Raw genomic sequence first — 24,550 nt, forward strand, 5'->3', positions numbered from 1 at the left:
ATCTTCATAAACTCAACAGTACATGAGGCTGCACCCTGGAAGACCGATTGTAAATTACAACTAGTTCAGAATATAGCATATAGAATTGTAACTAGCACATGACTTTTGCAACATACGGGTCTTGAAATATCTTAATTTATTACCAATTTCAGGTCCAATTTAAGGATCTGGTCATGATACTAAGGCCCCAAACCCGGCATGTACAACTTACAACCACAGGGGGCTGCATAAAGCCAGGAAGGGGACTGAAAATCATTTCTATCTCCTTGGGTAAAGAGCTATCACACACCCCAATCCATCAACAATGGGGTGTATATATGAGAATGTCTGAATTATGTTCTGTTTTACTCATCTTCTCTGTGGAATCTGACATGTGCATCACAGATGGTACTAGGTTTCCCAGTCTGTTAGAGCCAGGGAGCCATGCTGCAAAGCCTGCATGTATATGTAGCTATCCCAAGAGCATATGTGAGCTGGAGTGAACTATGGAAGGGAGAAGAAATAAGGAGGTGGGAGAGACTGAAGGAAATGCAAAGACTTCTGTGGGTGGTGCAGGCAGAATAAATTAAGTACTGCAGGATGCAAAAAAGGTAACAACTTATTCATAAGTAATCTAGAGTCAGGGCTTACATGTGAGAAAGCCACATCAAAATTTTCTAGACTGTGAAATACCAGGCAGGCTGTGAAGATCTCCAGAAAGATAAACAAAGTGACACTTAATATGTAAACGTGAGATTCAGTGTAAAGTGATGCACACTGGGGCAAAAACGGGGGGGAGCTACATTCTCTCTCTCTCTCTCCCCATCTGAACTGGACAATGTAGCCAAGGAACAAGACAAGAACTGGACAAGAGCAGCAGCCAGAATGTTAACTGGAGCTGGGTTCAAAGAACATACTACTCCTTTGCTATACCAGCTCCACTGGCTGCCAATCTGTTTCCGGGCACAATTCAAAGTGCTGGTTTTGACCTATAAAGCCTTATACAGCTTAGGTCCAGGCTATCTGTTAGACCGTGTCTCCCTCTATGAACCTGTCCGGATTTTAAGATCATCCGGTGAGGCCCTCCTTACTATTCCATCTTTCTCGCAAGTTCTTCTTGCTGAGACACAGAATAGGGCCTTTTCGATGGCTGCCCCTAGATTGTGGAATTCCCTCCCTAGCGAGGTTCGGTTGGCTTCCTCGCTATCATCCTTTCGCGCCCAGGTGAAGACTGTTTTATTTAGGTGGGCTTTTAACTGAAAATGTTTCTAGTTTTAATCTATTTTGATTTAATCTATTTTTAATTGTTTTTAACATGTATATTGGTTGTTCTGATAGTTTATTGTTTTAATTGTGAGCCGCCCTGAGTTCCTTGGAAGAAGGGCAGGGTATAAGTATTTTAAATAAATAAATAAATAATAAGGAAGAAATCTTCAGTAGTGGCGGAAAGATCCTAAAAAATCTCAGCTCTGTGTATAACAGCTGTAGGTAGCCATTGTTGTCTCCCAGAATACTGGGATCTCATCTAGCAAGGGCCCTACATTTAGAGGAGGAGAAGGGGGAGAGTACACACACACACAAATACTATAGGAAATATAGACAGAATACATTATGGGATAGAAAAAGGAGGGTGAGTAAGGAATGTTAACAGAAAATGAGGGTGCAGAGAAAAGACGGTACATTCTGGAACACAAAGAGAAATAGATCAGCAGACAACTGGGTAAAGAGAAAAAAACTTTCTACAGTTGGCATAGAACAGTGTTTCCCAAACTTTCAACATGCACGTACCCCTTTTGAGACACTGATTTTACCGGCGTACCCAACTTTCACAAAAATAATTGGGGTAAGGTATTATATATTTTACTATATTCTTACTTACTCAATCTGAAGATCTCAAAACCACCATTTTGACGTTGTAATGAAGCCTAAGCACTGCCTGGGTCAACAAATCACAAGCCTGGCTCCCCTTATTGGCTGCAATCCTGAAAGGGTGGGATTAGAGGCCAGAGCTGGGAAAAGTTATTTTTTTGAACTATAACTCCCATCAGCCCAATCCAGTGGCCATGCTGGCTGGGGCTGATGGGAGCTGTAGTTTAAAATAACTTTTCCAAGCTCTGGCTAAAAGCTGCTATACAGATCAGTTAAAAAACAGATTAAACAGTCGCAGGGGGGCTGACATTTTGGTGTATATCTCGGGAACCAGACGACCTACAAACTTAGGGTTTTTTTAAATTGAAGCTGAGTCCGGAGATTAAGGTAAATTAGCTGGAGACCCGGAAGAGACCCCCCCAAAACCGGAAACTCAAGCCGAAAATCATGCAGCATGCAGCAGGTTTACAGAGGCAGCGCTTGCCTGGGCTGGAGGTTTGAATCTCCCGCTCTTTGGCTGCAGAGCAGTTTTTCCCCCATCCTGCCTGGGAAGCCACTCAGGCACGCAGCCTAAGAGCAGGCAGGGGATTCAAACCTCCCGCCTAAAATTCACAGCTGATGAGCAGGCAGGCCAGGCAGGATGGGGGGAAAAACCGCTCTGCAGCCGAACAGCGGGATATTCCCCAAGAGGGAAGTGCCTGGCGAGATGGCTGCTGCAGGGCTGAAGACAGAGAAAAAACCCCATTTCCCCGCTTCCTGGTGTGAACATTTTTGTAGTCGAGCATACGCATAAATATCTTTGTGGCGGCATTTGTCTGTTTGTAGAAGTGTTTTTTGGTGGCCAAAGTCATTGGGAGGGAGTCCTAGTCTTATGAGAAACTGGAGGGGTGCACGAAAAGACAAGGAATGCATTGAGAGCGAAAGAGACTACGCGTTGAATAACATCGGAATAAACCACTGTTATTATATTGATCTTCCCTCACATGATTGTGTGAGAAACTGGAGAAATCACAAGAACTGTATTTTCTCTTAAAAGAACACACGCACATGTTTTTTGCCACTAAAACCCAATGACAAAGTACAAAAAACACATTCAGCCACGTACCCCTTGAAACCCTTTCGAGTACCACCAGGGGTACGCGTACCACACTTTGGGAAACACTGGCATAGAAGTACAACCCATCACAATTGATAAACAAATATTTAAATAATTTTAATGCGCTCTTCAGCCAAAAGAGGCAGCTCCCAGAACTGCTTACATATTTATTATTATTTATTATTAGTTATTATTACTATTATTAGCTATTATTATTATCAATAACATTCACATCCCACCCTTTTTCCAAGGAACTCAAGATGGTGTACATGGTTCTTCTCCTCATTCAATCCCCACAACCCTGTGAGGTAAGTTAGGCTGAGAGGCATGACTAGCCCAAGGTCACCCAGTGACCTTCATGGCTGAATGGGGATTTAAATCCTGGTCTCCCAGGTCCTGGTTCAGCATTCTGCTACACCACACTTGTTCTGAGTTTAAACACAGTGGGCTTTGAACACCAACAAAGAGGAACCTATGGAGTGGCCCTGCATCCCCTCCATTATTACAGTCTGATGCCATGATTGCTGCCAGGTGACTAGTAGAGGGAGAAGTCTGACTATTCAGCAGAGCTGGTGATAGCCCTGCATCCATTCCCTTCTCTCCTCTGCTTCAACCTGATGTAATGGCTGAATGCAAAAATGTCCCTCAGCTTGATCTGATTTGTGCAACTTGGCCCCACAGTCTGACCTACCTAAAGGGATACCACCTCCCATATATACCTACACCCAGAGCTGCCCCTAGGCACCAGGAAGCGGGGCAGTTGCCCCGGGCCCCATGCTTTGGGGGGGCCCTGCACTTGGTGATCTGAGAAGCTGGGCTGCAGTGGGGTTTTTCCTCTCTCTTCAGCCGTGCAGCGGCCGTCTCTCCAGCCGCTTCCCAAGCTGATTTTAGGCGGGAGGTTTAAATCTCCTGCCTGCTCTTTGGCTGTGTGCCTGAGTCAGTGGCTTCCCTGTGCTGCTGCCGCTCATCAGCTGTGAAGCGGGTGTACAGCACTTAGCCGGCTAATTTTAGGCGGGAGGTTTGAATCCCCTGCCTGCTGTTCGGCTGCGTGACTGAGTCAGTGGCTTTCCTGTGCTGCCGCCACTCATCAGCTGTGAAAACCTAGATTTTGACAAGTTGATTAATGATTTTGCTCAAGTAAAAGAAAGGAAAATAAATATTTGAGAATATAGTTTCTTATATTTGTATTATTTTAATCCGAAAGTAATTGCCCATCAACAAAGCAGCCAGGCCCAGACATTTACAGAAATGATTAAATTCTGTCATCCTCGATATTTAAAACAATGGTTCTGCACAAAGTGTTTTCAATTGTTTAGTTAGGAAGATAAAGATGGGAAAATATGCCTAGAAATAGACTGCCATATCTAGCAGATAGCAACAAAGGAAGACAGATGTCGAGAGACCAGTGAAGAAATGGATACGTATGGAACAGGTTGACTAGAGGCCTATTCCCTGAAGTGAAGGTAATCATATTTGTATTTAATAGGTTGTTAGCCTCATATGTAAATATTATAATTACATATATTCGTAAATAAAATCTCTCTCTCTCTCTAAATATATATATATAAAGAATGGGGGGAGGCAGCTATGCTTTTGCCCAGTCCCCGCACATGCTAAGGGTGGGCCTGCCTACACCCATTACTGTTCATCAAGATCATCCAAGGAGACTTCTGTTTATAGACTACTCTATAAAATAGTTCCTATATTTAATGTTTGTATGGTTTTATGTATTGTGAACTACTCAAAATGCTCTATTGTAGAGCATCATAGAATTTTCAAATAAATTGTCCCTTTCCCTAAAAACTCAGAACACACACACACACACAACCTTAGAAACAACACTCTCTGATCCCCATCTCCAACCTGTAATTTGAGCATAATACTGACTTATAATAGCTGTTGCCGTATAGATTACAAGACAAAGTATTGTTATGGGCATGGGAGTGGGGATGGATGATTCCTGTGGGTCCCCTTTCCAGCCTCTGATTTGGAATCCTGTGCCTTGGAATGAAGAACTCTCTGCTGGTCAAATGAGTCTTTTGTTAACCAAATAGATTGGCCAGGTAAGATAATGGGCCGATCAGTTGCCTAGCAACGGTGAATGGGCCAGGGAGATCCCTTTTGTCATTGAAACTCTGCAGGAGAGCCTCCCCCCCACTCCTGGAAGCTAGCAGAAGTTGCGCTTGTAGTTTTAGTGTGTCTAGAGAAGCTGGGAACTGGAAGGCAGACAGAGAGAGACTGCCTCTCTGCACCATGGCCTTTGGGGTGCCTCCTGCAACCCAGATGGAAAAGCTGGGTATTGGACTGCTGATGCATTGAACCCCTCCATCCTTGAGCTCAGGTTGGAACGTGTGTAAATAAACCATATTTCATAAAGACACCAGACTCTGCTGACCTCCTTTCCCAAAGGAAACCAAACCCTGGAGAAGCGCAGTGACCCCTGAAATCTCACCACTCAGAGATTGGGGGAGGCGCGCAACAGTATTCTTTATACTCTAAAGCACTCTATAAATGCTAAAGATTACAAACACCTATCCTTAAAGTTAGAAATTTGTCCTAGTTTAGCTGTATTCTGTAAAAAGAACACTTATTAGCATACATACAAATTAAAATTCCAATGTGGGGGAGGGAGAGAAAGAAAAGCCACAGCATTAAAGTATGACAAGTCAAAGAATTGGTCTGAGTATCAGAACTAAGTAGCTCTCTTAGTCCTTTCACACAAACTCAGCTCCTGATTATTTCAACCTTTCTTCATGTCAACCGTTAAAAAAAATGTTTTGGGGGAAGAAAGCATGTTGCTGCTATTGTTCAATAGCAATCTACTGCAAATCACTCAGATCTATCAATAGTTCCAATTCTGCCTTCTGCCCATCCTTAATGTCGAATATATTCTTCATTATCTCCTGCAGTGTTCCATTTATAAAGGAGATAAAAGAAATATCTGGATCATTTTCTTTTCATACTGCCCATTGGTCAAACAAAAATAAAAAGGAGAACAGGCTGATGCTCATGAATACAAAACTATTAAAGCTCAATCTGTTTTAGAGTAAAACACTCCTGCAGGAGCATGAAAGCTTATGTGTTCTTGATTTTTAAAAAACTTCATTCTTAAAATTTAAAAACTCAAGAACCAACCTGAGAAAGTGTTAAGAGCAAAACTGTATTCTTATCATATCTATGTTGAACCTCTACAACATAGATACGGAGAGAAACTAATGTTGTTCTACTACTTTTTCAAGCTAGTTCTTGAGTTATGCATCAAAACTCAGTAAAAAATCATTTGCAGGCCAAATCGAGAGGCCTGCTGGGCCTAATTAGGCACAGGAACCAGAGGTTCCCCACTCCTGCTTTAAGTCATAGTTTCCCAGTTAGGATTCTTAACTGAAGATATCCTGGTTTATTTGCTAGCTTGAGGAAAAGGAGGAGCCAAAGGCTGAATAAGTAGACAAACGGCTCATTCATATCGCCACTCATTAAGCAAAGAAATAAGCATCCAAACCTTTGCATTATTGTACATTCATTCATTCATTCATTATTTATTTGCCGCCCATCTGGCTGGTTGTCCAGCCACTCTGGGCGATACACAACATAAAAACATACAGTTCACATTAGAGCCTTAAAATTCCAACAATAACATTAAAATTAACCCACCACAAAGGCCTGCCTGAAGAGCCAGGTTTTCAGGGTCTGGCAGAAGCTCATCATGGAGGGGGCATGGCAGATGTCATTTGGGAGGGAATTCCACAGAGTGGGTGCCACGATTGAAAAGGCCTTCTCCCTAGTTCTCACCAGTCTAGCTGTTTTAACTGGTGGGACAGAGAGAAGGTATTTTGAGGCTGATCTTGTTGGGCGGCAACACTGATGATGCTGGAGGTGCTCTTTCAGATAGACTGGGCCGAAACCATACAGGGTTTTAAAGGTCAAAACCAACACCTTGAATTGGGCTCGGAAAGCAGCTGGTAACCAGTGCAACTCCTTCAGCACTGCAGTAATGTGGTCTCGCCAGCAGCTACCCTTAATCAGGCGAGCCGCCGCATTCTGTACCAGTTGCAGCTTCCGGACCGTTTTCAAGGGTAACCCCACGTAGAGCGCATTACAGTAGTCTAGGCGAGAGGAGACCAGGGCATGTACCACCAATGGGACCAGGTGGTTTGGAAGGTAGGGGCGCAGCCTTCGTATCAGATGGAGTTGATACAACGCCGCCCGGCTCACAGCCGACACCTGAGCCTCCATGGACAGCTGGGAGTCAAGAATGACCCCCAGGCTGCGGATGTGGTCTTTCAGGGGCAGTTGTACCCCATTAAGCACCAAATTAACATCCCCCAACCTTCTCTTGTCTCCCACGAACAGTACCATGGTTTTGTCAGGGTTCAGCTTCAGCTTATTCCTTCCCATCCAGCCACTCACCGACTCCAGGCACTTGGACAGGGTTTCCACAGCCAACACCGGTGAAGACTTGAACGAGAGATAGAGCTGCATGTCATCCGCATACTGATGACATTGCAGTCCACATCTCCTGATGATAGCTCCCAGAGGCTTTACATAGATGTTAAACAGCATCGGGGACAGGATGGAACCCTGTGGTACCCCACAAGTGAGAGGCCATGGGTCCGAGACCTCATCCCCCAGTGCCACCCTCTGGTACCTATCAGAGAGGAAGGAACGGAACCACTGCATTACAGTGCCCCCTATGCCCAGCCTCTCCAGGTGGTCCAGGAGGATACCATGGTCAACGGTATCAAAAGCTGCTGAGAGATCCAGGAGGATGAGGAATGTGCATTCACCACTATCCAACACTCTCTGCATATCATCCACAAAGGCAACCAAGGCCGTTTCAGTTCCATGTCCATGCCTGAAGCCGGACTGAAATGGATCAAGACAATCTGCTTCCTGACGACACTAAATTGTTCAGGGTTGTTAAAACAAAAAGGGATTGTGAAGAGCTCCAAAAAGATCTCTCCAAACTGAGTGAATGGGCGGAAAAATGGCAAATGCAATTCAATATAAACAAGTGTAAAATTATGCATATTGGAGCAAAAAATCTTAATTTCACATATACGCTCATGGGGTCTGAACTGGCGGTGACCGACCAGGAGAGAGACCTCGGGGTTGTAGTGGACAGCACGATGAAAATGTCAACCCAGTGTGCGGCAGCTGTGAAAAAGGCAAATTCCATGCTAGCGATAATTAGGAAAGGTATTGAAAATAAAACAGCCGATATCATAATGCCGTTGTATAAATCTATGGTGCGGCCGCATTTGGAATACTGTGTACAGTTCTGGTCGCCTTATCTCAAAAAGGATATTATAGAGTTGGAAAAGGTTCAGAAGAGGGCAACCAGAATGATCAAGGGGATGGAGCGACTCCCTTACGAGGAAAGGTTGCAGCATTTGGGGCTTTTTAGTTTAGAGAAAAGGCGGGTCAGAGGAGACATGATAGAAGTGTATAAAATTATGCATGGCATTGAGAAAGTGGATAGAGAAAAGTTCTTCTCCCTCTCTCATAATACTAGAACTCATGGACATTCAAAGAGCTGAATGTTGGAAGATTCAGGACAGACAAAAGGAAGTACTTCTTTACTCAGCGCATAGTTAAACTATGGAATTTGCTCCCACAAGATGCAGCTTGGACGGCTTTAAAAGAAGTTCATGGAGGACAGGGCTATCAATGGCTACTAGCCATGATGGCTGTGCTGTGCCACCCTAGTCAGAGGCAGCATGCTTCTGAAAACCAGTTGCCGGAAGCCTCAGGAGGGGAGAGTGTTCTTGCACTCGGGTCCTGCTTGCAGGCTTCCCCCAGGCACCTGGTTGGCCACTGTGAGAACAGGATGCTGGACTAGATGGGCCACTGGCCTGATCCAGCAGGCTCTTCTTATGTTCTTATGTTCCTCCAAGTGCGCTTGCAACTGCTTTGCCACAACCCGTTCCACCATCTTGCCCAGAAATGGTAGATTCGAGACTGGGCGAAAGTTGTTCAAATCATGTGTTGCGAAGGTTGTTCAAATCAAACTTCTGGCCAGAAAAGCTATCTGCAACCTCACATGATCTGCAGAGGACTATAACTTTGGACACAAATCTGACGAGCATTCGATGTTTACAGACATCTGATGAACAACAAGTAGTAGTTGTATTATTTTTATTATTATTATTGAATTTATATCCCACCCTTCCTCCCGAAGGAGCCCACTGTGGCAAACACACACAAAAAATTTAATCAGAAAATAATGAAGTCTCATCTTGCCATGGTGGCTGTGTACTACCTCTACTATCAGGAGTAGTATGCCTCTGAATATCAGTTACTGGGCAGCACCAGTGGGGAGAGTGCTGTTGTACTTAGGTCCTGCTTGCAAAATCCCCATAAGGCATCTAAGCTGGATTAGATAGGCTTTTGATCTGATCCAGCCGACTTCTTCTTATGTTCTTGTGACTGCTCCAGTGAGAGACATGCTAACAAAACTCAAGAGTGAGCAAATGAAATACAGTTAACATAATATTCTCAACTTTCAGCTCTACTATTCTATGATTCTATGAACTTTTGTCATAATTCAAATATGCTTAACATCCAAATATGTCAATATACCAATTATCAGTTATGCCTCTGCATATACAACTTTTCTATGCATGATCATATCCAATAAGCAGTTAACTGCATGGTTATACCTCTCAAGCTAGCAATATATTTCTTTCCAAGTTCTTTATGTTCATTTTACAATTTTACCTTTTGCAGAATATGAATGACAGCACTTTGAATATCAGTTAAATAGATCAGCTCCACAGAAATCTGTGGATGCATTTGAGTACCTCCCTATTACCAATCCATGTGATTTTTTTCAGAATCAGAAATGACTTTATTTCAGCATGCTGTTCCTGCCCATCTAACTTTAGTTGATAAAATATCCTGAAGAACTGAAGAGGATAGTAGAGTTAAAGATGTAGAAGGAAATATGAGGTACTGTTGCCTTGTGGAGGCTGATTTGCAAATGTGCCTGAGTTCAAGTCTCAGCCCTCCCATAGGCCCACTGGGCGGCCTGGACCAATTTGTTATCCCTCAGCCTCCAGTCCAATCTGTAACTAGCACTGTAGTGGTGTTGTCAAAGTAAGTACAGTAAATGCTAAAGGGAGCAGCATCGACAAATGTTGCCCCTTTGTGGATCAAAGGGGATACAATATCACAGGTTACCTCTGGCAGAGTCCATCTGCACCTATCCTTGTGCATCTTTTGTGTTTGTGTAATGTTTAGAATGTACAAATAGGAGACCAGTCACTGAAACTTTCCAAGGAGTGATATACATATGACAAGAACCAAGACTGTATGCCAACTTTTACTCAGAGTTCTGGCCTTACTACATATTAAAATGCCATCATTTAGATATTTACAAACAGTCGGTGGACTAGTATTCCCCCTCTGAATTTCGTGAACTATAATTACCAGCAAAGACCTGTACAGCTAGAGTAGCTTTTTTACACAATGGGTTGTATTCAATGTAGTGCTAAGCACATTGTTCTGGAAATTCTAGGAAACTCAAGCAAGCCAATATACTTTCCCCCATCCATTTTCCATTTTTCTTCTCCAACCGGCAACAGAGACGCAAACTTTCCAGAAATGTTGAAGCCATGGGGGGGGGGGGATTTCCCCCCCCCCGAGGAGGATGGAAATTTTGTGGAAAATTGAAATGTAAACAATACTTGCTTTATCAAACCTAACATTATTTTACTACCTCTACCATTATAAAATGTATCACTTATAACTTAGGATATACAATTTGAATTACGTAGCGTATTCATGAAATGCACAGAGCAATCCTATGTATTACTCAGAAGCAAGATCCACACTGTTTAGTAGAGTTTACACCCAGTTATGCACATTTCAGCCTTAAAAGTTTAAATGCCTTGGTTTTGTATAAGCCAGTACTTGGCTGAGACCCAGACTGTACTCCTTGACCAAATTCCTAAAAACTGGACTTTTTCCCCAGGGATCACCCTAATTTCTATTTTTTCCCTTGAAAACAATGCAAACGATGTCAGGAAAAAATGGGGAGGAGAAATAGCAACAGCGCTTGTCACCTATTTTTCCCTGGGTCTTCACATCTCTAAATTCCATGGCTAATGCCCACTGACTCTGCAGAGTCCTCATTGGGCTCAGGGTGTGGAGGTGTGTGTACATTTTTATACTTGCTCCTATTTTTGGAAAAAAATGTGTACTTCTGCTAAATTCATTGTGCCCACCAACTGAGCATTCAGATACCTGCTTATTGTTTCTCAGTGGCCTCCTTTTGGCTCACCTTCTGTAAGAAGGCAGCATTATACATCGCCAGAGCAACTGGCAAATTCAATAAAATGTTGCCATGTGGAGCACTCCTGTCCAGCATACTACATTGCCCCCTCCTATCTGATTTTCCACTTCCACCTCCTACCATCAGTATTTTACAGCTACTGAGCAAATTCAGTTTTGGGGATTTCCCCCTTATGGCTTTTCCCCCCTAAAGATTTCAAGATACTTTTATATATGGGAGAATATATGAATGAATAATATTTATGCACTCTTTGGAGTTCCCCAAAGGCAGCCGATACCTTCCTCTTTTGCCACTTTATCTTCATAAGAACCAGGAATCAGAAAACTGAAATCACTGTTAAGTGATAAGGGATAAGGTAGGTTATTATAAAATATCTAAACAGCTGATTTTACTTGCCAGTTGATAAACCATAATGTGCAATTGTTGCACATATGGCAATTTCGCATGCAGTGAACACACACACTGAAATTCAAAAGACAACCTCCAATTCTCAACACACATGGAGGCTGCTAAATAGAGATGTGTACAACTGTCTCACGTTTTGTCCTTACATTGTCCTACGTGGACATTTTATCTGTGTAGGAAATTAGTAATGTTTGGAGCAGCCATGAGAAAGACGTGTAGGCATTTAACACAAGATCACAGAAGTAATTTAAAAAATACAAAGATCTTGACTCCATCTCTAATTTGCCTGATTCAAAACAGAAGAGATTCCTTTTCCCAAAAATGTTTAAAATATGAAAGTATAGTTTTCTTTAAAGAAGAAAAAAAACAACGCAAGTACACCATTTTGATCTGCCAAACATTTACACCTTCTCTGTTTACCTGTAACGGCATCATAGAATTCTTCTTCACTATTCATCCTTTACTTGTAGGTTTTTCTTCTGCACCAGCAGATTACTTTCTTCTAATGCATAGTTGCTCTTGATGAGAGAGAACTCTTTTATGAAAAATAAAATCCTTCCAGATGATCTGTTTGGAAAGGAAAAAAATACAGTGTTTTAACTTTTATTTACCTGGGATAACTCAGACCCAAATCTTCCATTTTTGACAAGTGAATATTAAGCACCTGAAGTCCTATGTTTAGGAGCAACAGCATATAACAAAGTTACAGGAAAGACTGTTTCCTAATTGTTTTTAAAGATGTGGTGCACTGTAGTGGTTCTTTCCATTTACAATGCCTTTGAAATATTGTTCATTTAACATATATATATTCCTCATTCCATAGTCAAAGATTACAATAAAATAATCATAAACTCTCCCCAGAAAATCTACAATCCAATGATAATTCCCAGAGAATACCATCCTAGTTACCATGAATTCTGAGGCTCCTCATGCCAACTTCTCCCACAAAGAGATGATCCCTGAAGGAGTCATAGCACATCTAGGTACAAAATTAGGCCACTTTTAGACTTTAAATTCTTTAGAGCTTCAGTTCTATGACACTGCCATGGTCACTCATATGGCTCCACAGTATGCCAACGTTTCCAAGGCTGACTTAAAATGACACTCTCCGCTCCTATCCTCAAAAGCTTCTCCTCTACCCAAGATATACTGATGACATGTTTTATCATTTGGACCCAACTTTCACCGCATCCTCAGCTTGAGCCTAGACAAGTCCATGCAACAGGTTCACTTTCTGGACACTATTGTGTAACTACACAATGAACATATAAACATCACCTTATACTGAAAAGTCTGACTGCTATACATATCTACATGCTTCTAGCTTCCACCAAAAACACACCACAAAATCCACTGTACACATTTGGCCCCCCAGATGCTGCCACTACCACTTCCATCACCCCTGACTACTGACCAAGAGATCTTCAAATTAGCTCTAAACCAGGGTCCCATCACAGCAAGGACTACCACTAGCAATGGGACTTCTCACCCCCCACATCCCCTAAATCTATTATGGGGTTCCCCCAACAATGCAGAGCCGATCTGAAGAGGGCATAGGTCTCACACAAGGGGAGGGGGGATGTACTAGCAGTAATCCTTGCATTGATGGGGCATGCTAGTTGGATACCACTCCATGCTGGCTGGAGCTGATGGGAATTGAAGTGTCTTAAGGGCTAAAGGGTAACCACATATGATCTACAACACAACCACTTCTGTTCTGACATATAATCCTTAGTCTTTAAGATGCTACAAGACTGTTGCTTTTTCAAACCAAATAAAAGTGTGTCTGACTGGCACCTAAAGAATAATCTAGGCATATAACATCCCAGGAGAGGGTATTCCAATGAAATGGTGCCATTACAGAGACATCCCTATCTCCATGGTTTCAAGCACCACAAGCTATTTGCCTATTACATATGAATTTAGCAGACTTATGTTAATGGGTAAAACTGGAAGTCCTAATTAGATTATTCATCTTGCAGAAATTCCAGAAAGAACTTCAGAAGTAAGTAATCCATATTCTTGATGTAATATTTCAGCACAATCTAGTCCCTTTTCTTCAAAAGATTTGTTTACTGAACCTGACCCAGGAGTTTTACACATTCTTTTTGTTTTTCTTCCAGAAATGAAGACAATATTCATCTGGTACATGCTGAGCTCTTCTGTGCATCATACAAATCTTCCAGATTTAGGCATCAGGAAACTTCAAGAAACTCCTTGTTTACCAGAACTATCAAAGCTGAGGAATATTCTACACCTCCCCTTTGTTTACTATGTCCTTTTACCTACCACTCCCATGTTTTGATAAAAGCTCAGCAAGTGCCACAGACTACAAGCCACACCCCTAGTTGCAATTATTACATTACAACTGTTGAAAAAGTATTCTCATTACTTGCAGATTTTTAATCCGATGTTAAATTGTAGTAATCTCGTGCAAAAGTGTTTCAAGGTCGACTATAAAAAATTCATCCAAGGTTCTTAAACCGTGTCATGTTATGTCTCCCTAAGTTAACATAAAGTTGTGTTGCAGGGGTTCAAAACAAAACAACAGCAGGCAACTCAACTGAAATGTTCATTCTGCTTCTGGGTCCAGGACAAGCAAAGACTGAAAGCAAAATTAGGTATGCCAGAAAAAATACAGGGGAATACAGTGTGTTGCTTAGTAAGATGGAAATGATTGCCAGCATTTATGATCAATTTATGGGCTGTATACCAGCTATGCTTGCACGCATCTGATTTGTCCTGGAATTTTCTGAGTTTCTTCTCTGCAGTTCGTTCTACAGCTCCCATACAGCTTTTATTCGCCAGGTTCAGCTATCACACTAAGCCATTATTTAGTGCAATGTGGACAAGCCTACCATACTCCTGAGCTTGCAATCTCCCCCTTCTACACAGATGAGGGCACCTTTTTGTTACGCATTGCTTCTCATGTCACAAGGCCTCAAAATTTTGGTTAACATTAACTTCATAACCCATGATTTCAAGTTTGTTTGAAACTCATATTAGCGCTACCCACAGTTCTTCACACTTGACAAACCACAGTTAAGGGAAAGAGGCGGGGAAAGCTTACAAATCCCTCTTCCTGGCAACATGGGAAGACGGGAAAGCTTGAAGGGACATTAGTATTAAACTATGGCTTAGCATGATGTATAAATACAGCCTTAATCTCCACAAAGTTGAAAAAGCAGTTTGGGGCATGAGTTGCTGAAAAGAGCATTGAAAGAAAAATAGCACACATACTCAGTGGCTGCAGATTACGCTGCCATTGGTCAGAGTGGTTTAAAAAGCAAGATCAGTGCCTGTGCAGGTGTCCATATCATTACAGCAGCAAGTTTTGTTGCATGCTGAGCAAAAACTGTGTCATATCTAGCTGTCCTCCTTCCTGCTTCAGGCCTGTCATAAACTAGCAGCATCTGCATTCACAAAACAGGAAGAGAGATTGAAAATTGCACTTATGATCCTAGTGAGCCTGCTGTTCCAGAAGTCCACTGGGCAATTGATGGGGCAGCTGTCAAAAGCCAGTGGAAAGGTTGTCCTAACCACTACAAAAGTAAATCATAACTACTGTTGGCAACCACAGGAGTGCTTAGTATAATTTAAACGTCTGCTTTCGAAACCTACTATTGCATGCTACAAGCATATTATGAATATAAGACTACAGTCCAACCCTCCGTTATGTGCAATGGAAAGCACTTTTACTCACACAGGAGAAGGGTGATATTGTCTGAGGAACTGAGGTTATCATACTTTGGACACATAATGAGAAGACATGATTCACTAGAAAAGACAATAATGCTGGGAAAAACAGAAGGGGGTAGAAAAAGAGGTAGGCCAAAGGAGAGATGGATTGATTCCATAAAGGAAGCCACAGACCTGAACTTACAAGATCTGAACAGGGTGGTTCATGACAGATGCTCTTGGAGGTCACTGATTCATAGGGTCAATATAAGTCATAATCATCTTGAAGACACATAACAACAACAGTGTTCTATAGGTGCCCCTGTAACCTATGGGCTCTTGGGGGAACTCACAGAGTTGCTGTTAGAATGAGGAAACTTAAAAGGTCCCATACATGAGAGGAATCCTGAAAATGAAGGTTTGGATCCTGGCCATTTTTTTTCTGAACTGAAGTATGTAGCTCTAACTACACAGCTAAGAGGTAGTGCTGTCAGGACAGCAACGTTCTTCTGTCATTTAAAATATTTCCCTAACATCTTGGCTCCAAAAAGTTCCATTTTGTCTGAAAGAGTTGGCTGCATAGGTTGTAAGTATACTCAAGCTTCCCCAATGAAAACCCTCCATTGATACGGGCAAGGGAACAATCCCCACCTACTACTCAGATAGTGTGGGACCTCCAGAGACCATAAACATCCTCCCTGCCTCTGGTCCCAATCTTAATCAAGTCTCACTGTACTGCCTACTGAAGATACTGTATAAGAAGTACTGTAAATCCGTCCCACAGTCCAACCTACAGTCCATCACTCCTTTTGTGAAACAAAGAATAATCATCTTCCTTTGTTCCTGGAAGCTGCCCTCTCATAACTCTTATTACCTCAAGCCTGTTTCTACATAAGTCCCATGTTTTGCATTTCCACCTGTTTCCACGCTGTCATTAGAGGCCCAAGCAACCACAGTGGCAAGGGGTGCCTCTTACAAGCTTTGTTTCATACACCAGTTACAGCTATATCTGGAACAGGATAGTCTGGTCACTATATTGCCCTTCTTCCCCATTCCAGAGTCTCCAGCATCTCCCTGAGCTTCCCCTTCCTCAAGTTTCCTGCTCCTCTGATTTCCCCCCTTCTCTCTCCAATTGCAATTCCCCTTCCAAAAGCCAAACACCACATGGCACAGTGGCACCACGTCTCCTTTCTTTCCCTCCTTTTGGGAAGCCTCATAGTTAAACTACGTCATTGTTCCTGGTGTTATATATTCTTTCAGTAACATTCCATTTTCTTGAAAAATTCCAACTTGTCTCTGCTGCTCTCCAAGTACTTTATGAACGAGTCTGTTAACAAAATTAAACAATCAAAATGGTACGCATGCTCATCTCCCATGGATTTTGGTTTGGTCAGTGAGCTAGTGTGGACCGTATAATGGAACCTGAATAAATTAGATCATGATCTGTCTTTCACAAAGCATGATAACTGCTTAGCTTTTGGCAATGAAATAGTATGCCATAGGCTGACATAGGGCACTTTACAATAAAAAGGGTCCAACTTATGGAGAACTAATCAGTATTATTCCTAAAACCTTTAAGAGGCCAATTTGCAGCTTGTCATATTTATGGGATCAGATGATTTTGAAACAGAAACACTTGTTTAATTGTTTCCTTTTCAAAAATCAGAGAAGAAAGCCCATAAATATGAAAGGCAGCAAATGGACTACAAAAAGCAATAGGAATAATACTGATTAGTTCTCCATAAATAGATTCCTTTCCCAATGCATACACCACACCTTTAGTAATATAAGCATTTGTTAGCCAGCAAGCAGAGTATTTCTCTTATAACACCCAGAGATCTTGTAGAGGCTTCAGTGCAGATTATTTTCCTGCCTGAAATCAGGCTATTTATGATATACCTTACACAGTATATTCCATATTTGTCTTTTTAAAAGGTTTAAATTGCTGTAAGTATTTATCCTTAAAACATAAGAAAGGAACAACTTGTTACAGTTACAGTACAAGATTCCATTCAGACAAATATATCCGTATGTAAAAATTAAACTACAGTGTTAAATTGTAATGATTTCATACCATGTAATGAGAAAAAATATAGACCGTATTCTAATAATATGTAAAATACAGGCAATCTCCAACTTCACTAATTGGTTGTATTACAATAGCAGATTTTCTGAAAATTATTGGGCAATATCCAATGTCGCCCTTCCTCTCCTCATCCATGCAGCTCCTGTGCCTCCCTCCCAAATTTGTTCCAGAGGACACTCCAATTTTCCAGAGCAGATTTGGGAGATATATAGAGAGCTGCAGAGGAGAGGTCAAGTGCTGTTATATGAGCAGCAGGACTGTAGCTTAGTGGTAGAGCATCTGCTGTCAGTGCAGAAGGTCTCAGAGAGGTCCAATTCCCAGCAACTCCAGGTAGAGCTGGGGGAAAGCCCTCTCTGAAACCCTTGAGAGCTGCTGCCAGTCAGTGCAGATAACACTGGGCTAGATGGACCAATGACCCGTCTCAGTATAAAGCAGTCCCTAAGCTCCTAGAAGTCTGTTCTGTTCATGGATGGGCACAATTGGATATCACTCATTAATAATCCTCCCTCAGCCCTTCACATTCAGCCTTTCTTTGCCGATTGTCTGAGCTATCATATTCTAGTGTCTTTAGATCCTTGGACATTTCTACTACATGTGAATAACTTCTTTTTGTTATGACAAAACCAAAAATTTTCATTAAAAGTATTATATATTATGTAGAGCTCCCAAGGGGTAAAATATTATTGGGTTTCCATTTTAAGATAGATTTTCCTTACATTTTGGCCAAATGAAAACTGTGAACCTGTTCTGAAGTGTCCATATTCCATCTGACAGAACTTTCTTAAATCTTTTTCTCATTTTGTTGTATAGGTTCCAATAACTATAACTGCTAATCATATAATATTGCCAACAAAAATAAAAATGAGAAAATATTCCTTCTTGTTCATTGTATTGGTTAAGCTATATTCTCTCTTCTGCAAGTTTGGAAAGCTACTTTCCCAAAAAAATACAAAAAGAGGGGATACAACTATGTTATGTAATTGTTGCTCATTTTTAAAAATCCATGAATCCAACTACAAACAAAAGGTTTCTCTGGTGCTAACTTAACTCTGCATTTACCTCAGGTTTAATAAGGATTCAACAATAAAGTTTTTAAATGATACCTTTCTCTCTTTTTTAATCCATATCAAGGAAAGAAGCAGTCCTACTAGAAATTTGCTCAGCTAGAGTACAGATTGATTGATGATTTCATCAAAACTATGTAAGATCATTTACACCAGTAAGAAGTACATAGCTTACTAAGATGTCCTAGCTTACTGATCAAATATTTTATTCCAGTGAACCAACGGCAGTGTAGATGTTGTGAGTACGCTGTATGGTTGTAAGTGACATTCACAGTTGGATCTGGTGGGTATAAGGAAGAGAGAAACGTATTAGAGACCCCAAATCCTCAAGAAAGCATTGAAGAGGTTGAAATATAAAATAGTTTACTCTTTCTCTGCAAAAATTCATTGCAACCTTTCATACATCCCATATAATAGACTAGATTTCTCAGAGCAGCATTGAACTAATCCATTCTCGTGTGATGTGAAAACTAGTTTCACTTTCAGCGATAGTTTTGTCTGGGTGAACAAACAGATAATAAATAGGTGAGATTTTTCAGAGCTGGTGTAATCCTCCCAACCTGACCTCTGAAGGCCATGCCTCTTAAGCAAACATGAGAGCAGAAATTCATCAAAAGGGCATTAGAGATTCTCTCTCAACCAACACAACCTAAAAGTGTAATTTGCTTATTTTAGTTCTCCGGAACAGCTACAGAAATAATTTGCAAATGAAGCAGAACATGCAGCTTTCAATTCAGGTCACAATGTGGTAGGTAACCCATCTTTGGCCTGATACACTCAACAAGTTGGTACTCCCCATCACAATAGATGTCTATTTAGGACAGACAACGGCACCTTCTTGCACATTTACTATCCAAGTTTAGATTAAAATGTCTATGTCCTCTCCAAGCATAAGCCAACTCTTGCATTCACCCTACTACACATCTACACAAAACTCTAAAAAGGGTTTGATTTGTGTTCATGTCTCTGTCTTTACATGTATCAAGAGTACATGTAAAGTACTCTTAATTTTTTATTTTTTAAAGGAGGCAAAGGGTCAATATCCTATGGGAGCTGGAACCAAATGCTTATTGGTTCAGCAATATATTTAAGCGGCAGCCTGGCACATAGAAGCGAGAAAGAAATTTATCAAGGTGAATGAGCAGGCTGGTGGAGAAAGGACTGAGTATTCTGTCCCTCAACTGTATTTGGCGTATAAATTCTGTAACCTGTACTATTTGCGGACTTATTACAAGATTCTGTTGGATCCCTTCCCAGCAATGGCCCATGATCTCACCAGGAGGTACATGAAAATAGTAATGAAAATAGTAATCAAGGAACCACTGGAACCTCACTGGGTGTGGCTGGATCAGGACTAAGAAAACCCAGGACAGATAAGGAGGGAGCAGAGATAAATAGCTTTAGCAAGGGAACTAACAGAATCAGTGAAGCAGGGTAAATAGAAACAAAAACAAAAAAGAACAAATAAGTTTTAGAGACTGAACAAAACAAACCAGAAATTGAAAAAATACAGCAAAACAAAACACTTAACTGCTAAAGCAGAGGTGGGGAACCTCCAGGACAATCATGGCCCTTCAGGGAGCCCCAATTGGCCCCCAAAGTCATTTCCCCCAAACCACATCCACCCACCCATCAACTGATGAGCGCAAGAAAAGGCTTTAATCTTCCATTGGCTTCATGATCATGTTCCCAAAGGGAACAAAATTGTGCAGCTAAGGCAGCAGGATTTAATCTCCACTCATCAGCTGAGTGGAAATTAAAGTACTGTGCGAAAGCATCCTTTGAAGCAGCTCACACACGTGAGATACTTCAAACAGGCTTTTGCAAAGGCTTTTAAGACAGCTTTTGTGCTCCCATTCACTCGGAGCATAGGGGCTGTCTTAAAACCTATTCCAAGTCTCCCTGTGCTGTTCTTTTAAGGCTCCAACTTGGAAGCAGCTTTTGCAAGTCTCTGCCTGATCTCAGAGAAGCACAAAGGATTGACAAGTGGACAGTCCCACCACCTGTCAATTATGCAACATCATAATATCATGTGATTGACAGATGGGCAGCCCCACCCACCTGTCAAATTTGGCCCACAAGGCAGATCCCAATAAGGATTGGGCCTATGGAGCCAAAAAGGTTCCCCACTTCTGTGCTCAAGAGACAAGGATCTAAACCCAATATGGGGGGAGGACAGCAAAGGAATCAGACAGCTCTAGACATGAACACATGTTCAGCTTTCTTGTTTATAAGCTGTTTTAGCAAAAGCCAAGGAAAACTAGAAAGGTTTAGGCCAGCGTTTCCCAACTAGTGGGCCACCAGATGTTGTTGGACCACAATTCCCATCTTTCCTGACCATTGGCAATGCTGGCTGAGGCTGATGGGAGTTGTGGTCCAACAACATCTGGTGGCCCACTAGTTGGGAAAGGCTGGTTTAGGCAGACTTGTTAACTACACAACAGCCTTTTCTGTCCTCCTTGACTAATCCCTGAAGGTTCATGAGTGTAATAAAACAGGTTGTCCAAGATGTTATTAATGTCAAGATATCTTAGAAAGTTGAACAATGCCATTTCAAACTTAAGTAAAAATTCTTAAATTAGCTCCAACAAGGTAAATGAAATATTCAAATAAAGGCTGTTGGGAGCTTTTGGATCAGTGTCCTTTAAAATAACTCCAGATACTACCTGTCAAGACACTTCAAGGAACAAACATTTTTCAAGTGGGAATAAGATGAAGGAGCTTTGGTCAAAAGAAGGCTCAAAGAATAAGCCTTAACATGGCAAGCCAAACTCTGGGCATTTGAACACAAAAGCAATATTTAAATAGATGATGGGAAAGAGCTATCTCCACGGGGCTGCTTGGGGCCTCAAGAGCAGCCACCTAAAACATGTTGAAATTACATTGCAATCACAGTTCACATACTAAAGCAAGGATGGTCTGGAAAACATTCCAAACATTTTTCTCTACCTTGGGAGAGGAAAAAAAAAAAACTCTTGATCAACTGCACCAATATATGAATTGCATTTAATATTGCATTTACTCAGGGTCAGTTCTTTCATTATTTTTGCAGTGTGATTTTCCTTCCACTTAGTTAAGGGTGAGGAACCTATAAGCCCACCACCATGTGATCCAACTTGCACTCTCCTCAGGCAGAGGAAACTTCCATTCCATGGGTTAATTGTCATTAGTAATTGACATCCCATTCATTTCAATAGATCTATTTTTAGCATAACTATGTCTGAATCCAACCCATTTTGTCCAACAGCCTTTCAATTACCAACTGTCCCAGAGTGAAGTATAAATTCCTTCACTGCTCAAGCCATCCTGAGGCATACTTGGCAATCCAACTTACTGTGTGGGCTAGTAAACTTTTCTGTACTTTGTTTCATGCTTTACATCTGTCCATATGTTAAGATATGGAAACACCTAGTGACTGGGTTATGTTTAATTTCCCAGCGTTCTGTACAAAAGAGTACACTTTATGATTTCTAGCTTCCAAATTCTTGCTGTACAAGCTTACACATGACCCTTGTAGTTGCACATCATGTTTAACAAGCTATTATTTGTGTTACTACACACAAAATTCCAAAGGAGCAAGTGCACATTTAAAGGTGTTGGACACTAATACTATATTCCCATTTTGGGTCAGCAAAAAATTGACTGCTCAGATTGCTGAGCCTATTAATTTCCAACTCCTACACGGAAGCAGCCTGCATCTTGAGGAATATTCTTCCCTATACCAGCCTTCCTACTTGTTATAGATCTTCTGAGGGATCCTTGCTTCAGGTGTCACTCACCCATCTTGAGACGTCTACCATAGTGCTTCAGTCATCTGAAACAACTTTAGAATTACCAACTAAAGGGCAAACAGGGTCAAATAGCACAGTCCTTCTAAAAGCACAGTATTGGACATATTTGTGATACAAAAGAAAATTCATACATATTTATGTTTTTTACCTTGGCTTTTTTTGACAAGAGCAGCATATAAATTTTAAACAAAACATTTTAAACACTGGCAATGGAGGCTAAAATAGGGTTTGTCTCTAGACCACTTTCAATGTACAGGCTCCGCATTCAGACACTTCTGTGGCCTGGAGTACCAACATTATTGCACCTTGATGATGCCTCAAAATTATAAAAGTTCTACTATGGCCACTGCTTCACTATCAAAAGTGTGGCAAGCTCCTTGAAGAAATGAGGGAAATGAGAAATGAAAAGGCAAATCTCAGCTCTTCAACATAACTACATCTACGACATTCGCATGGAACACTCTGTACAGAAAAGCTGTGAAATCTCTCTTTAAGGTTCTGAAAATCAATGTGAGAAAGTTCCCTATCCCAACCATTTTCCTGGTTTCAGAGAAAGCACTTTAACCTATGGGCCACACATTTATCCAAGTGTTTATACTACCCCCAGAGTGGTATTTATATGCTTGTATGAGAAACACATGGCTGTCGGAACATTCTGTCAGATACTGATCATAACATGACCACTGTGAGACACAGTTTATCATTTTTACTGCAAAGCAGTGTATGTATTCTACAAAGCAGTTCACAAATTTTGGTTTAGTACCCAGCAAGTGATGTAGCAAAAGCAATTAAGAGCTACAACGCAAGGTCTGAGCGAGTTATATCAATGAGATTAAATGGGAAACCTATTAACATAACCATCATCCAAGTCTATGCTCCAACATCAAACGCAGAAGAAGAATTAGAGAGATTTTAAGCAGAAGTATAGGAGGAAATTGATCACACACCAAAACAAGATATGATGATAATCATGGGGGACTGGAATGCAAAAGTAGGGAACAGAGAAGAACTAGGAATTGTGGGGAAATGGGGCTTAAGTGACAGAAATGAAGCAGGAGAAAGACTTATTCAATTCTGTGAAGCCAATGATTTGTTTCTTGCCAACACATTCTTTGAGCAACCTAAAAGACGACTGTACACGTGGACATCACCAGATGGTCAATATTGGAATCAAATTGATTATATAATTGGAAACAGAAGTTGGAGAAGTTCCATACTTTCTGCAAAAACAAGACCAGGAGCAGAGTGCGGTACAGATCATGAACTGATCGTATCGAAAATCAGAGTAAAGCTAAAGCACTCATAATGCCAAAATACAATCTAAATAACATCCCAGAAGAATATAAAGATCAAATAAGGAACAGGTTTGAGGCTTTAAATTTAATTGACAGAGAACCAGAAGAACTATGGACTGAAGTCAGGGACATTATCAGGGAAGAATGCAAAAAGACAATGCCTCATGTTAAAAAGAGAGAAAGACCTCAATGCATGACTGAAGAAACTCTTAAAATGGTTAAAGAGAGAAGGAAAGCAAAAGCAAAAGGAGATAGAAACACGGTCAGAACCCTAAATGCAACAATACAACGACTAGTACGTAGGGACAAAAAACTATTACAATAGTTATTGTATAGAAATAGAAAAGGACAACAAAATGGGAAGAACAAGAGCCCTATTCCAAAAGATTAGAGAAATGAAAGGGAAATTTAAACCACGAGTAGGGATGTTGAATAATCAACAGGGGAACACACTGAGTGACCGAGATGAAATAAAAGGAAGATGCAAGCAATACACTGAAGAACTCTATAAAAGAGATGACAGGATGACAGATTCATTCACGGAGGAACCATATGATGAAGAACCAAAAATTTTAGAATGTGAGGTCAAAGCTGCTCTTAAAATTCTTGGAAGAAACAAATCACCAGGAATAGATGGCATACCAATAGAGTTGCTACAAGCCACTGAGACTGAATCATTTGTCAAGAACATTTGTCAAGAAATATGGAAAACTAAACAATAGCCCACAGACTGGAAGCGTTCAATATATATCCCACTTCGAAAGAAAGGGGATCCCAGAGAATGCAGTAATTACCGAACTATTGCCTTAATATCCCATGCAAGTAAAGTAATGCTCAAGAGTCTACAACAAAGGCTCTTACCATATATGGAGCGAGAAATGCCAGACATCCAAGCTGGATTTAGAAAGGGAAGAGGCACCAGAGATCATATTGCAAACATACGTTGGATAATGGAATGGACCAAGGAATTTCAGAAGAAAATCACCCTGTGCTT

The 24,550-nt window shown here is 41.2% G+C and overlaps 1 protein-coding gene across 2 annotated transcripts in view; it reads right to left on the reverse strand.

Annotated features, from left to right (window-relative positions):
* The window catches only part of OSBPL2 (oxysterol binding protein like 2), a 105,306-nt gene that overhangs the window by 35,813 nt on the left and 44,943 nt on the right, over nucleotides 1-24,550 (reverse strand). Inside the window, exons 3-4 of one of the 2 annotated variants that reach the window (XM_061631092.1) lie at nucleotides 18,664-18,750; nucleotides 12,063-12,209 (exon numbers count right to left, since the gene is read on the reverse strand). In XM_061631092.1, the coding sequence (XP_061487076.1) occupies nucleotides 12,063-12,099 (37 nt within the window). In that variant the 5' untranslated portion in view covers nucleotides 12,100-12,209; nucleotides 18,664-18,750. The remainder of the gene's footprint in view (nucleotides 1-12,062; nucleotides 12,210-18,663; nucleotides 18,751-24,550) is intronic. The other variant, XM_061631091.1, reaches the window with a different exon arrangement.

Source organism: Rhineura floridana, chromosome 6, assembly GCF_030035675.1.
Source record: "Rhineura floridana isolate rRhiFlo1 chromosome 6, rRhiFlo1.hap2, whole genome shotgun sequence".
NCBI lineage: Eukaryota > Metazoa > Chordata > Lepidosauria > Squamata > Rhineuridae > Rhineura > Rhineura floridana.